Here is a 13,161-nt window from a genome sequence, read left to right on the forward strand (position 1 = left end):
AGAAGTATCAAATTGATGGAGAAAGAACTCACTTGAATTCTGAACATCCTACTTCTCGATTGCTTAGAAGCAACTTGCTGAGAATTTTTTTTATTACAATTAGTAATAGGAGAAAAAAGTAAACAGAATCAAGAGACTTTCAGATAAGTTATCACCATTCTTCGTCGATATTTTTTTTGCCATTTACATGCCTATTGGTACAGTAATGCTTCCTTGACGCCTGTTATAGACAAAAAGGCATATAGCCAATTCTTAACTGAAACAACTTCATGAAAATTAATTGACTCAAAAAATTCGTTCAGCTCATACAATCAATTCAGAGGTTAAACAAATGGGAAAGGGGGAAAGTGGTTAAACAGTTAAGCACTAGCTTAGAGCAATCTCAACTCTTTTAGTCTGCGGATGTAATGTTTTTGTTGACAAAAAAGCCACTCACATTTTTGGAACTGTTACAACTATTGTATAAACTAGATGGCAGATATTTGAAAGCCAAGATAAAATAATATGACCACTTCATCTTGTTCTACTTATTCAAATATATTCAATAAGCCCACATGCAAAGAATTGGGCATGCGTGCGTGCGCGTAAGTGCATGTGCGTGGGGAGGGGGGGAATAAGGTGAGTTGGGAGATGACACTTTGCATTATGGATGCAGTAAAAAGTGGCAGCTATAGTGTGAAAATATAATTTTAAACACATTTGAAACATTACCAAATAAGTAAAACTTTGACTTATCAAGACATTAGAAAGGTATTAGATAATAAGATGCTCCAACATCATCAATGCCTATGCTATGTGTGAGAAGTTAGAGGGATCCTCCTCATTATATATAGTCCAAGTCTCCCTTGTAGAGTCGATGTGGGATTCTCAACACTCCCCCCCCCCCCCCCGCGCACCGAAGCTTCTCCAGTAACCGATACATGCCCAGGTGATCGGGCAAGGTATTGGTCCATGACCACGACAACCAAGGGTTAGCTCTGATACCATATGAGAAGTTAGAGGTAGAACTCCAACCTAAAAAGCTAGCTTAACAGGTGAAGGGATCATCTTCCTTATATATAGCCTAGGTCTCCCTTGTGGAGGCAATGTGGGATTCTCAACACTCCCCCCCACGTCGAACCTTCTCCAGTAACTGATACATGCCCAGGTGATCAAGCAGGGTACTGGTTCATGACCACGACAGCCAAGGGTTAGCTCTAATACCATGTGAGAAGTTAGAGGTAGAACTTCAACCTGAAAAGCTAGCTTTTTAGGTTGGAGTTCTACCTCTAACTTCTCAAATCTTTTCAGGTGGAGGGATACTCCTTATATATAGCCCAGGTCTCCCTTGTGGAGGCGATGTGGGATTCTCAACACTCCCCCCCACGCCGAAACTTCTCCAGTAACTGATACATGCCCAAGTGATCGAGCAGAGTACTAGTCCATGACCACGACAGCCAAAAGGTTAGCTCTGATACCATGTGAGAAATTAGAGGTAGAACTCCAACCTGAAAAATTAGCTTAACAGATAGAGGGATCCTCCTCCTTATATATAGCCCAGGTCTCCCTTGTGGAGGCGATGTGGAATTCTCAACACTATACAATCAAATGTGCATGCATATAGGATATATAATCAAATTTAAAGTCAAAAAAAATCAAATTTTAAGTGACATTAGACGTATTGCAAAAGGAAAATTAAAAAATATTAACTAATATACAAAGGGTGTACAATTAGAAGTATTTTTAGATATAGAATATTCTTTGTATATTTTAGGAGATATGTATATTATGTGTATATTTCTCTTTCCTTTTGTATTATTCTCTTCCTTTATAAAGAGAAAAGAGAATCAACATATTATGGATCTTAAAAAATAGAGAAATATATTTTTCTCAACCTAGTTTATATGATATCAAAGCGGGAATTAGGGATTAAATCACAGTCGTCCACTGTGAAACCCCAACTTCTCCTATTCTTCTGCTATACCCAAGATCTACTACTGCCCTTACACTAGTCGCCAGTCATCGCTTCATCCTCAGGCCGCCACCGCCCTTACACCGGCTGCCGCCTCTACGATCCGACATCCCTTTCACTGCCGCCACCACGGTTGTCGTCGTTCTCCAGTGGGTTCTCACCTCTGGAATGGTCATGGCCTCCTAACCTCTCGCGAAGGTCGGCCTCCATTCGTCGGACCTGTCGCTGCTCTTGTTGCCTCGACATCGCGAATCAGAGTCGCCTTTGTCCGCGCAACAGATCCGCTCCCATCCACTGTTCAATGCCATCCCTAGTCGCCGTTTGTGAGCCGCCCCTATTCGTGCATCAAAGTCGCTCCCATCCTCTGTTACCCAGATAAGTTCTTGTTTATATTGGGCACCTAGATCCAAGTGCCCAAATCCGTGGATCACTATTGGTGCATCCAGATCCATGGGTGTGTCCAGATCTAATTGTTCTATTGCCACCACGCAATGCAATACCCTAATCTGATTGTTCAGCCACCATGATCGATTCTGCATCTTCAGTCACTCCAACCCAACAATCCCAGTCCTTTCAAGACCAATTTCAAGTTCCCTAAAGCTCCTCCAACTCACATCCGGTACAGATTACAACCATTCGTCTCAATGGTACCAATTTCCTACGTTGGTCGCAATCTATTCGTATGTACATTCGAGGTTGGGAAAAGTTTGGCTATTTAACTGGCGCCACATCAGCCCCAGACAGTAAAGACCCACTGTATAACATGTGGGATGCTGAGAATTCAATGGTGATGACGTGGCTTGTTAACTCCATGGAGGAAGAGATAAGTTCGAATTATATGTGTTTCTCTACAGCAAAGGAACTATGGGATGAAGTCACTGCCATGTATTTCAATTTGGGGAATCAATCCCAAATCTACGAGCTCAACTTGAAGCTTGGTGAGATTCGACAAGGTAGTGATACTGTCACCATATACTTTAATTCTTTAAAGCGTATATGGCAAGACTTGGATCTCTTCAACACATATGAGTGGAAGAACGCAGAAGATTGCACACGTTATCAGAAAATGGTTAATTCTAATCGGGTATTTAAGTTTCTCGTTGGACTCAATGTTGAGTATGATGAAGTTCGTGGGAGGATCGTCGGTAGAAATCCACTCCTGTCTCTAAGTGAAGTTTTTTCTGAAGTTCGGCGTGAAGAAAGCCGAAGACTGGTTATGTTGGGCAAGAAGAAGAGTGGTGAAAATGAGCTATATGAAAATATGACACTCGTGACTACTAATGTTAATGCTGGTGGACAGCATACTGCAGGTCAACAAAAGGCGAAAGAAAAGCCTCGTGTTTGATGTGATCATTGCAATAAACCACGCCATACTCGGGAGACCTATTGGGTGCTTCATGGTAAACTAACCAATTGGAAGCCTAGATCAAAGTGATCCTAACCTACTACCCATGAAGCTGATGCAAGACCATTCAACAAAGAGCAACTTGATCAACTTCTGCGACTGCTAAAGCCTAATATGTCCCCTAGTACACCTAATTGTTCATTGGCCTATTCAAGTAGAAATTCATTTGCCTTGTCTAGTTCGTCCCAATCTGCTCCATAGATCATTGAGTCAGGAGCATCTGATCATATGACTGGTTTATTGCATCTATTCAACTCATATATTCCTTCTGCTGGTAATGAAAAAATAAGAATAGCCGATGGTAGTCTTTCACCTATTGTAGGTAAAGGTCTCATTAAACTCTCTGATAGTATTGATCTTTAATCAGTACTCCATGTTCCTAAACTTGTCTGCAATCTTCTATCTGTTAGTTAACTCTCCAAATACTCTAACTATAGTGTTATCTTTTTTGACTCTTATTGCATTTTTCAAGCCCAGAACTCGAAGAAGACGATTGGCAGTACTAGAGAAATAAACAGGCTCTACTATTTGAATGGGGGATGTCTTGCGTAATAAAAAAGCTCACGAGCTGAGTGGTACTAGTTCTACTTCTGTTTCTAATCAAATAATGCAATGCTATCTTAGGCTAGGTCATCCCAGTTTTCCTTACTTGAAATATTTATTTCCTACGTTGTTTAAAAGAGTGGATCCTTCTATGTTTCAATGCGAAAGTTGTCATTTATTCAAAGATCATCGTGTTAAATTTCATCCAAAACCCTATTGTCCTTCAAAACCATTCTATTTGATACACAATGATGTTTGGGGCCCTTCTAAGGTCTCTACTTTGTCTAGAAAAAAATGGTTTGTTACTTTTATTGATGATCATACTCAAGTTTGTTGGATTTACTTACTTGCAAAAAAAATCAAATGTGCCTAGAACTTTTAAGGATTTTTTTCATATGATTGAAGCTCAATTTAACACAAAAATCTATATTCTTCGATCTGATAATGGCACTGAATATTTTAATGAATCTTTGGGGGTTTTTTAAAAGAAAAAGGAATTTTACATCAAACCACTTGCCGAGAAACTCCCCAACAAAATGGTATTGCTAAACAAAAAAATCGCCACCTCCTAAAGGTTGTCAGGGCCATCATGTTTTCTATGAATGTCCCTAAATATCTATGGGCTGATGCAATTTTAACTACTTCCTATCTCATTAATCGTATACCCACTCGTGTTCTACAATTTCAAACTCCCTTACACTCTTTGAAACAACTCTTTCCTCTATGCCGTATATATTCTGAGTTACCCTTAAAAGTTTTTGGATGCACTTGCTTCGTTTATGTTCCTCAAATATTTCGTTCCAAATTGGATCCCACAGCTGAAAAATGTGTCTTTCTGGGCTATGCACCAAATAAGAAAAGGTACAAATGCTTTAATCCTGTCACCAAAAAAAATTATATCAATATGGATGTGTCTTTTCTCAAAACTCAACCCTACTTTACCACAAATCATCTTCAGGGGGAGTATATTTAGCAAGAAGATAATTTTTTGAATTCTAATGTTGAGGAGGATAATTCCTGAAAACTCAATGACCCTCGTCCTACCATGATTGGTGCTCCCCTCCACTCTGATAAACAACTCAAGGATATAAATGTTCCAAACGTTGTGGAATAGGGTGTGTCTGGTTCACAAGTGCCTAGCATGATGGGATTGGAACCAGGGGGAGAATTACCACAAACGAATCAAAATATTTCAAAACCAGAGCTTCAGTTTTATACAAGAAGGCAAACCCAAAAGAATACTCTGAATATTCCTCTAACAATTGAACAATCGACGTCTCTAAATGATGGGCCTTTTGACAGTACTTCTTCTTCTCATGGTAACTCTAAACTCACTCCCTCAAATTATTCTTCATTTGACGTGTTCGATCTTGATACCCCTATTGCTACTAGGAAAGGAGTGAGATTTTGTACCAAACACCCAATTGCCAAATAACAATTTAGGATGCCCTTGGTGACCTAGATTGGAAGTTAGCAGTCCAAGAGGAAACGAGTGCTCTTAAAAAGAATGGAACTTGGGAGATTGTGAACAAACCAAAAGGCAAAACAACAATAGACTGTAAGTGGGTATTTAGGCAAATGGGAGCATAGAAAGATACAAAGCAAGGCTAGTTGCTAAGGGATTCACCCAAACATACGACATCGACTATCAAGAAACATTTGCTCCAATAGCTAAAATAAACATCGTTCGAGTTCTCCTCTCCCTTGCAGTGAATTTCGATTGGCCACTTCACCAATTTGATGTAAAGAATGCCTTCCTAAATGACAATTTAGAAGAATAAGTGTTTATGGATCTCCCACCAGGATTTGAGAAAAGCCTCGATACAAACAAAGTGTGTCGTTTAAAAAAATCCTTGTATGGTCTAAAACAGTCTCCAAGAGCATGGTCTGAAAGATTTGGAAAGGCGGTGAAAAGCTATGGCTACATTCAGAGTCAAGCAGATCACACACTGTTCTTCAAACACGCTAGTGACGATAAGAAAGCAATTTTAATTGTCTATGTGGATGATATAATAATGACTAGTGATGACAAAAGAGAGATTGAAGAGCTTAAGAGGAGATTAGCTCATGAGTTCGAGATCAATGACTTGGGTCCTCTAAAGTATTTTCTTGGGATAGAGTTTGCAAGATTTAAGGAGGGGATCTTTGTCAACCAACGCAAGTATATTCTGGACTTACTTAGTGACACATGAATGCTTGGGTGTAAGGTTGCTGAAACTCCCATTGAATCCAACTTAAAACTTCAACCTGTTGAGGCCAAAAATGTGGCAGAAAGAGAGAAATATCAAAGACTTGTGGGTAGACTTATCTATCTATCTATCACCTACTCGACCAGACATAGCCTTTGTTGTAAATGTTGTAAGTCAATTTATGCACTCACCTGGTTCACAATATTTTGAAACTACCTACAGAATTCTGCGGTACTTAAAGGGAACCCCTAGGAAGGGTCTACTTTTTAAAAAACGTGGACACCTTCATATAGAGACTTATACAGATGCAGACTGGGCAGGCAGTGTAACTGAGAGAAGATCTACATTAGGGTACTACACCTTTGCGGGAGGCAATCTTGTTACTTGGAGGAGTAAGAAACAAAATGTGGTGGCCAAAAGCAGTGTTGAAGCTGAATTTCGTGCAATTGCCCATGGTATTTGTGACGTCATGTGGACAAAGAGGCTTATATCAGACTTGAGGATCTCCACTTCCCTACCAGTCAAAGTTTATTGTGATAATAAAGCTGCAATCTCTGTTACTCATAATCAAGTTCTCCATGACAGGACAAAGCATGTAGAGGTGGATAAACACTTTATCAAGGAAAAAATTGATAATGGAGTAATTTCTATGCCCTACATTCCACTAGTTGACCAAGTGGTTGATATTCCTACAAAGGGATTACACAAAACTCAGTTTGAGAAACTTGTGAACAAACTTGCCATGGAAGATATCTTCAAGCCAGCTTGAAGGGGAGTGTAGAATTAGAAGTATTTTTAGATATAGAATATTCTTTGTATATTTTAGGAGCTATGTATATTATGTGTATATTCATCTTTCCTTTTGTATTATTCTCTTCCTCTATAAAGAGAAAAGAGAATCAACATATTATGGATCTTAAGAAATAGAGAAATATATTTTTCTCAACCTAGTTTATAAAGGGTGATCCAAGTACACGAGGCTCCTTGCTTTGCAAGGGTTGGGAATGGTTGTTTTTATGTGCAATCTTTCCCTTGTTTGCAAAGAGGTATTTTTTCTATAACTCAAAGCCGTGGCCTTCTAATCACCAAAGAGCAACCTTATTGTTGCCACCAACACTTGCCCTCTATATACACTAATATATAGCAAGTGTAGAATCCTTGATTGTGTCAAATTACTCATCCAACCCATCAAATACAAACAAACAGGGCTAATATTTTGCCTAAGCCTGACCCTATAAATTTAAACACCAATCTAATCCCTAAAACAGTAAGGGTGGACCTCATGGCCCAATACACACCCTAATAGAATGTCCAATGTGGAATCTCCAATATAGTAGGCAAGACCCCTCTTTAAGTTCTCTTTCTACTTGGGAGTAATCTGAAAACTGTAAGTGCATAAAAAACAAAGAGGAAAAATAAAAAAAGATTTGGGTAAACCTACCAGCACTGCCATTGGTACCCGATAAGTAGTCTTCTTGTATTCACGAATCACCTGAGCAATTTGTGAGTGTGTTCTCCTAATTATTTGAAAAAAAATCAATAAGTAAATACATGTAAGTGATCAATCAAGATTCTAAGTATTTAACTATATATTGGTGCTGTAAGAAAAACCAAACAACAATAATTAAACCCATTCAGTGGGGAAACATAAAGACCCGGGGGGGGGCCTAGAAAGTTTAAGAGCTCAACCTAATTTTACTCTCAAAATGGGATAAATACCTATTCAATAATGATTATCTGATGATATTTTATGCTATATCATTCAGCTGGCTTTGTCTGGCTCACTAGAGTGCAATGGAAAATGAGCTAAGGTTGCTCCATCAGTAAAAAAAACTTCTCAAGGGTTCTTTCGTTTTCGTGAATGAATATAAGAAACTAGTCCAAAACCAAAGATTGAGGATTCGATTATGAAAAGTTGAAACTTTGACGAGAAAATCTATGAAGGTGGTGGATGTGATGATCAAGAATATAATCAATATTGTTTGCCTTTATAAAATGAGATGGGCTGGTGGCATGGCTAAAATATTGGCCAAGTCAAGATAAAAACTTCAGCACTTAAAGACTTTAAAGGATAACGTGGTGGATGTGAAGAGATTAGGAAATAGGATTATCATAGTTAAAGTTAATCTGGGAGAAAAGACTTTAAATATTGTTAATACATAACTACATAAGTATTTACAGGACTTGTTGCAAGGAAGGCCTAAAGGAAAGACAGTCAGTATAGGAACTGCCTTAAATGGTCATATGGATAGAGAAGTAAATCAACATAGAGATGTGCATGGAGATTATGGCTATGGAGAAATAAACAAAGAGTAAAAGTTATTTTGAATTTCACCATGCATATAATCTCATTATACCTAATACATGTTCAAGAAACGAGATAAACATATGGTCACATATAAAAATAGCTGATACACTACCTGAATTGTTGAGTTTGTGTCAAATTCATACTCTTTGAGCCCAATACAAAATATAGAAGAGATTTCTTTCAGAAATAACTTAGAACTTTTGTCTACCCTATCTCTATATATTGTGCTTTATTATCTGATTTTAGAGTGTGGAGTGCATCATAAATTTATCTAAGTGATTGTGAGATTGGGTGTATTGGAATTTTGGGGTGAGAATTTTTCTTCATAAGTAAATCTACTTTTCACACGGTGAATTCTTAATTCTCCTTCAGTTATGGATGTAAGAACATTGGCAAACCACATTAAATCTCCGTGTCTTCAATTATTGGAATTATTTTTCTTTTTGATTTAATCCTCACATTAATATACTATTTTCTGATACGACAAAGGAATGCATATGCTGTAAGCAACATAATTTATGCCAAAAGAGAGTATCTGACCACTCAACATAGGTTTATGACACTTGATGTTGATATTAAATAATACAAGAGGAAGGATGATGATAAGAGAGAAAGAATCAAATGGTATGATTTAAAGGGTAGAAAATAAATTGTTTTCAAGAAAAAAGAAATGTATGGCAAAAGAGATTGGATTATGAAATGTGAGACTAATCTAATGTGGATATGGTTACTGCTATTTGAAACAACATTCTAAGAGAGTGAAAGGAAAACCCTTAAACAAAATGAAGCCACTCATGATGGTGAAGTGAGAAGATACAAGAAAAAACAAGACCTAAATGTCTTCCTACAATACTCTCCCATACATGTCATGACTAGAAAAATATAAAGATGTATATTTAAGCTTAAAAAAACAAGGCAATTAGTGAATCAAGGTCAAAAATTTATGAAAATTCGTATCACCAACTTGATATACAAGACCAAGAAAAAAGGACAAAAACCAAGTACTGATAAATGAGAGGACAGTCTAGGAGAGATGGAAAGATGTATTTCTTGAGATTATTCAATGAAAGTAAAGAAACAAATATTATGTTGAGACACCTTGGTAATTCTGAAGAAGAAAGGAATTACATATTCTATAAACATACTTGTCCAAACAAAGTGAAGCAAACTATGAAAAAAATAATAATGGTAAAAAATTGGGCAAGATAATATCCTAAATTCCTAATAAACGTATGAAAATACATGAGAAAAATAAGAAATTTTATGGATAACAAAATTATTTCACAATTGATGTGGCACCACGTCTCCATGACGAGGTATGCCTCTTGTTTGACTTACATTTGAGTGTATCGGCATGGTTGTAACCCACCACGTCCCATAGATCAACTTGGGTCACAAAGTCTTGTGGTGACATAAAAAGTCTTTACTTCATTAAGACAAACTTGATCACTCTCCTCCTTAGAAGTGTCCCCTCTTATTCCATTGGTTTATAATTTCAGTTTCTAACCAAACTTACTCATAAGAGATGGAGTAGTATAATTCCAAGCATGATTCTGAAATAGAGCATTTTATATCACATATTCAACTAAGTACAACAACATTTAAGTTATATAAAACATTTTACCAAAAGTGCATGCATAATGTCTTGCATATCTCCTATCATCCTCTAGCCCTTGATTAGTCAATTTCCCCATCCCTTGCATGGTTTGGAATGTTAAAATGCAATTCGTGAGAAAAGAATTCTAGTAAGGCATGTCATGGCAATGCAATCACACAATCATAATATCATCCACACATTTCATGAAAGCAGCCCCTAAGTATAACCTTCTGCCATGCACCAGCTGCTCCCTCTCCTAGGTTCAAGCCCTCCCATTATCCCTTGGCATCATTCACACAACCTAAGGGCTCCACCCTTGGCAAACATTAGCAACAACTATTACAGCGCATTTATCGTTTGAACCTTCATTAGCACCATGCTTGACTCATACTTTCATGCAACATGCACACATATCATGAATAGAACATGTCATCTTATGCATTTGGTTGCCATTAAAATCACTCCATGCACCTATCTCAAGTTAAGCCTTAGTTTCTTCAAGCTTTCTTTAGCTTTCCAGCAAGACTTTCTTATTTCTCAGCTTCTTTCTTACTTTCCAGAAGAACTTTCTTAGTTCCTATAACTTTCTCACTGCACTCTTTCTTATGGACATCGTCTCACTCTCATTTCAGTTGTCTCGTAAAATGAAAAAGGTTTGGCCTATTTGTATGCCATGGAAGCAGCTTACTTTGCTGCTAAAGCATCTGAGTGTGTGGCACCCACTTGGCTCTTGTTTGGTGGCATTTTCCTGAAGAGATAGCCAGCTATCTGCTTCAGCTGAAGCAACTGACACCTCTTGCTTTTCGTGTTGTCACCTAGCCCCAATGCAATCCTTTCTTGTAGGAAGACACCTCACTTGTATGCTTCAACAATTCAGCCACCTCACCTTGTTTCTGAAACCTTCTACAGATTCCCCACAGCTGGAACTTCACTAATCCTTGCTTAATTAACCATAAGCTCCTTAATTAAGTCATTAATCCAACTTCTTCAATTCTAAACCAAAATTACTAATTTCCATATCATCAGAATCCTCTTTTTATGCCTAATAACATATTAAGAATGCAGATATTTATCTCTTAATTTAGTCCCCAAAAACTGATTATAAATTCAGTTGCTTACCTGTGGTTTTCCACTTGCTTGGCTACCACCTTAGATACTTTGTTTCAGCAAATATCTAAGAATAGCTCATCTTTTGAAGTGTCATGCTGGGACCCTATTCCTACACTTAATTTATGGGGTGTCACAATTAACATGATCCTTAAATCGAATAAGATGCCTAATGCATGCCCATTTACAAGAATAAAGAAGGTTCAAAGTGATGAAAATTATAAAGGGATTAAGTTTAAGTCAAGAATTATAAAGGGATCAAGTTAAGTCATACTACAAAACTTTGGGAAGGATGACTAAGCAAATATTAAAAAGAAAAATCAAGGTCTCTGAAATCCAATTTAGTTTCAATCCTAGTAGGCCAACAATAGAACCTATCTAGTTACTAAGGCGCCTAGTTTGAAAGGTCTAGTGAAACAAACAAATTTGCTTATGGCATGATAAGTGTTTCAGTGGATTAATTTATCCTAAAGCTATTCTACTAAATAGCTATATTAATATCACAAGCACAACGAGGGCTTGGAAATATAAGTTAACAAGGTAGAGTTAGTATGTTCCTAATAACGAGTAATAGAAATACACAAACATAATTTCTTCGGAAAAGAAAACCATTCCAGGAAAAATGACTGTAATTCTGAAAATATATGATTGCTAATAGTACTTGAACTATAAATGAATACTGTAGATGTAATCGCTTTTGCATATACTTCTATAACAATTTACTTTTACAACTACCGTAATACCTACAAGCCAAGCAATTTGAATAAATTCTTCTCTTGTATAATTACTGTAGTCTCAACAAGCACGTTGCAAAAACAAATTCCATACGTTCCTAAAGCACTGAACTTCCATTAAACAGTTTGCATGCGTTTTCCTAATGCTTGTTCAACAGATAAAACTTACGAGGCATAAAAAATGGTGGGTGTTGTCTTTTTCTTCGAGGCCTTGTTGTTTGTTGCTGGTGGAGCTGGATCTGGATTTCCTGGAGCTGAAACAATGGAAGACGTCCGGATTAGCCAAGCATTACGCAGTCATTGACGTAACAACATGATTACTTGAACAGATATATTACCAACCAATCTAAAATGCAAAACGGGAAATGCCCGTTAGGGCTTCGAATCGAACAGAGGAAGAAATGGTAACATCGAAGGCACGCCAAACCTGAAGGCTGGGATTCGGGGATAAATCCGCCTCCGTAAGCAAGGGGATCAGTCATGGCCTCGGGAGCAGGCTTCGAGATAGCAGGACTGGAGGCAATCTTTCTGGAGGGATAGCTCTGCTGCCACGCGAGAACCGAGCAAAGGAGCGAGAGCGATTTTCCGGTGCCGGTGGGGGATTCGAGCAAGGCGTGGGAGTGGCCGTCCCTTAGGGCTCGATCGAGGGTTGAGATGACCTTGGCCATGAAAGCTAGCTGCGATCCGTAGGGTTGGTAGGGAAATTCCACAGCGATTCCTCCAATGTGGTGCACGTTTTTCGATTTTCTTGCTGGATTTGAGCGCTCCATGCCGCTTCGTCTCTGTGCACGTAGTTTGCTTCGAGTTGCTGCTATTCAGTGGATTGGGCGTGATTGTGCATAATTAGGAACGCACGAAATAGGTGTTTTGGCGGGAAACGGTTTGACTTGGGGGTTCTGAATTTTCATGGGGGCGGGTAACTTTCTTGGCAAGCTGGGTGCTTGGAAAAGTTTCAACTTTGAAAGCTGTGTTTGGGACTGCACTGAATAACAAAATGAAATTATTAGGTTGGTTTGCTGAGCTTCTTATTCTTACCCTATGTCTGGGAGAGAGTTTGGGAATGAAGAAATAGTATGCAATAAAACAAGTGACGTATGATGAAAGGTGAAGACACATAAAGTAATATAATTTTTATTACTTTCATTGTTTATAAAGAAGGAAATATTAGATAATTAAATGTCAAATTTTTATTTTATTTTAATACATAATAGAATAGGGGCGAAATGATTAAAAATTAAATTTATAATTATACCCTGTAATTTTTAAAATAAATACATAAGTATAAAAATTCCTATAATGGGTGTCTTTTTATTTTTCTTAATTTTTG

General features: G+C 37.7%; 1 protein-coding gene across 6 annotated transcripts in view; it reads right to left on the bottom strand.

The window, feature by feature from the left end:
- LOC127808030 (uncharacterized) overlaps positions 1-12,842 on the bottom strand; it is a 51,870-nt gene extending 39,028 nt beyond the window's left edge. For 4 of the 6 annotated variants that reach the window (XR_008024856.1, XR_008024855.1, XR_008024854.1 and 1 more), the window contains exons 1-5: positions 12,262-12,839; positions 12,004-12,088; positions 7,530-7,605; positions 156-220; positions 33-77 (exon numbers count right to left, since the gene is read on the bottom strand). Coding sequence is in view for 3 of the 6 variants with exons in the window: in XM_052346333.1 (XP_052202293.1) it covers positions 33-77; positions 156-220; positions 7,530-7,605; positions 12,004-12,088; positions 12,262-12,604 (614 nt within the window). In the remaining 3 variants the exon portion in view is untranslated. Of the gene's footprint in view, positions 1-32; positions 78-155; positions 221-7,529; positions 7,606-12,003; positions 12,089-12,261 lie in introns of all 6 variants that reach the window. The other 2 variants (XM_052346335.1, XM_052346334.1) reach the window with 2 other exon arrangements.
- Between the last annotated feature and the right edge of the window lie 319 nt (positions 12,843-13,161).

The sequence above is a fragment of the Diospyros lotus genome, chromosome 8 (genome assembly GCF_014633365.1).
Source record: "Diospyros lotus cultivar Yz01 chromosome 8, ASM1463336v1, whole genome shotgun sequence".
Taxonomy (NCBI): domain Eukaryota; kingdom Viridiplantae; phylum Streptophyta; class Magnoliopsida; order Ericales; family Ebenaceae; genus Diospyros; species Diospyros lotus.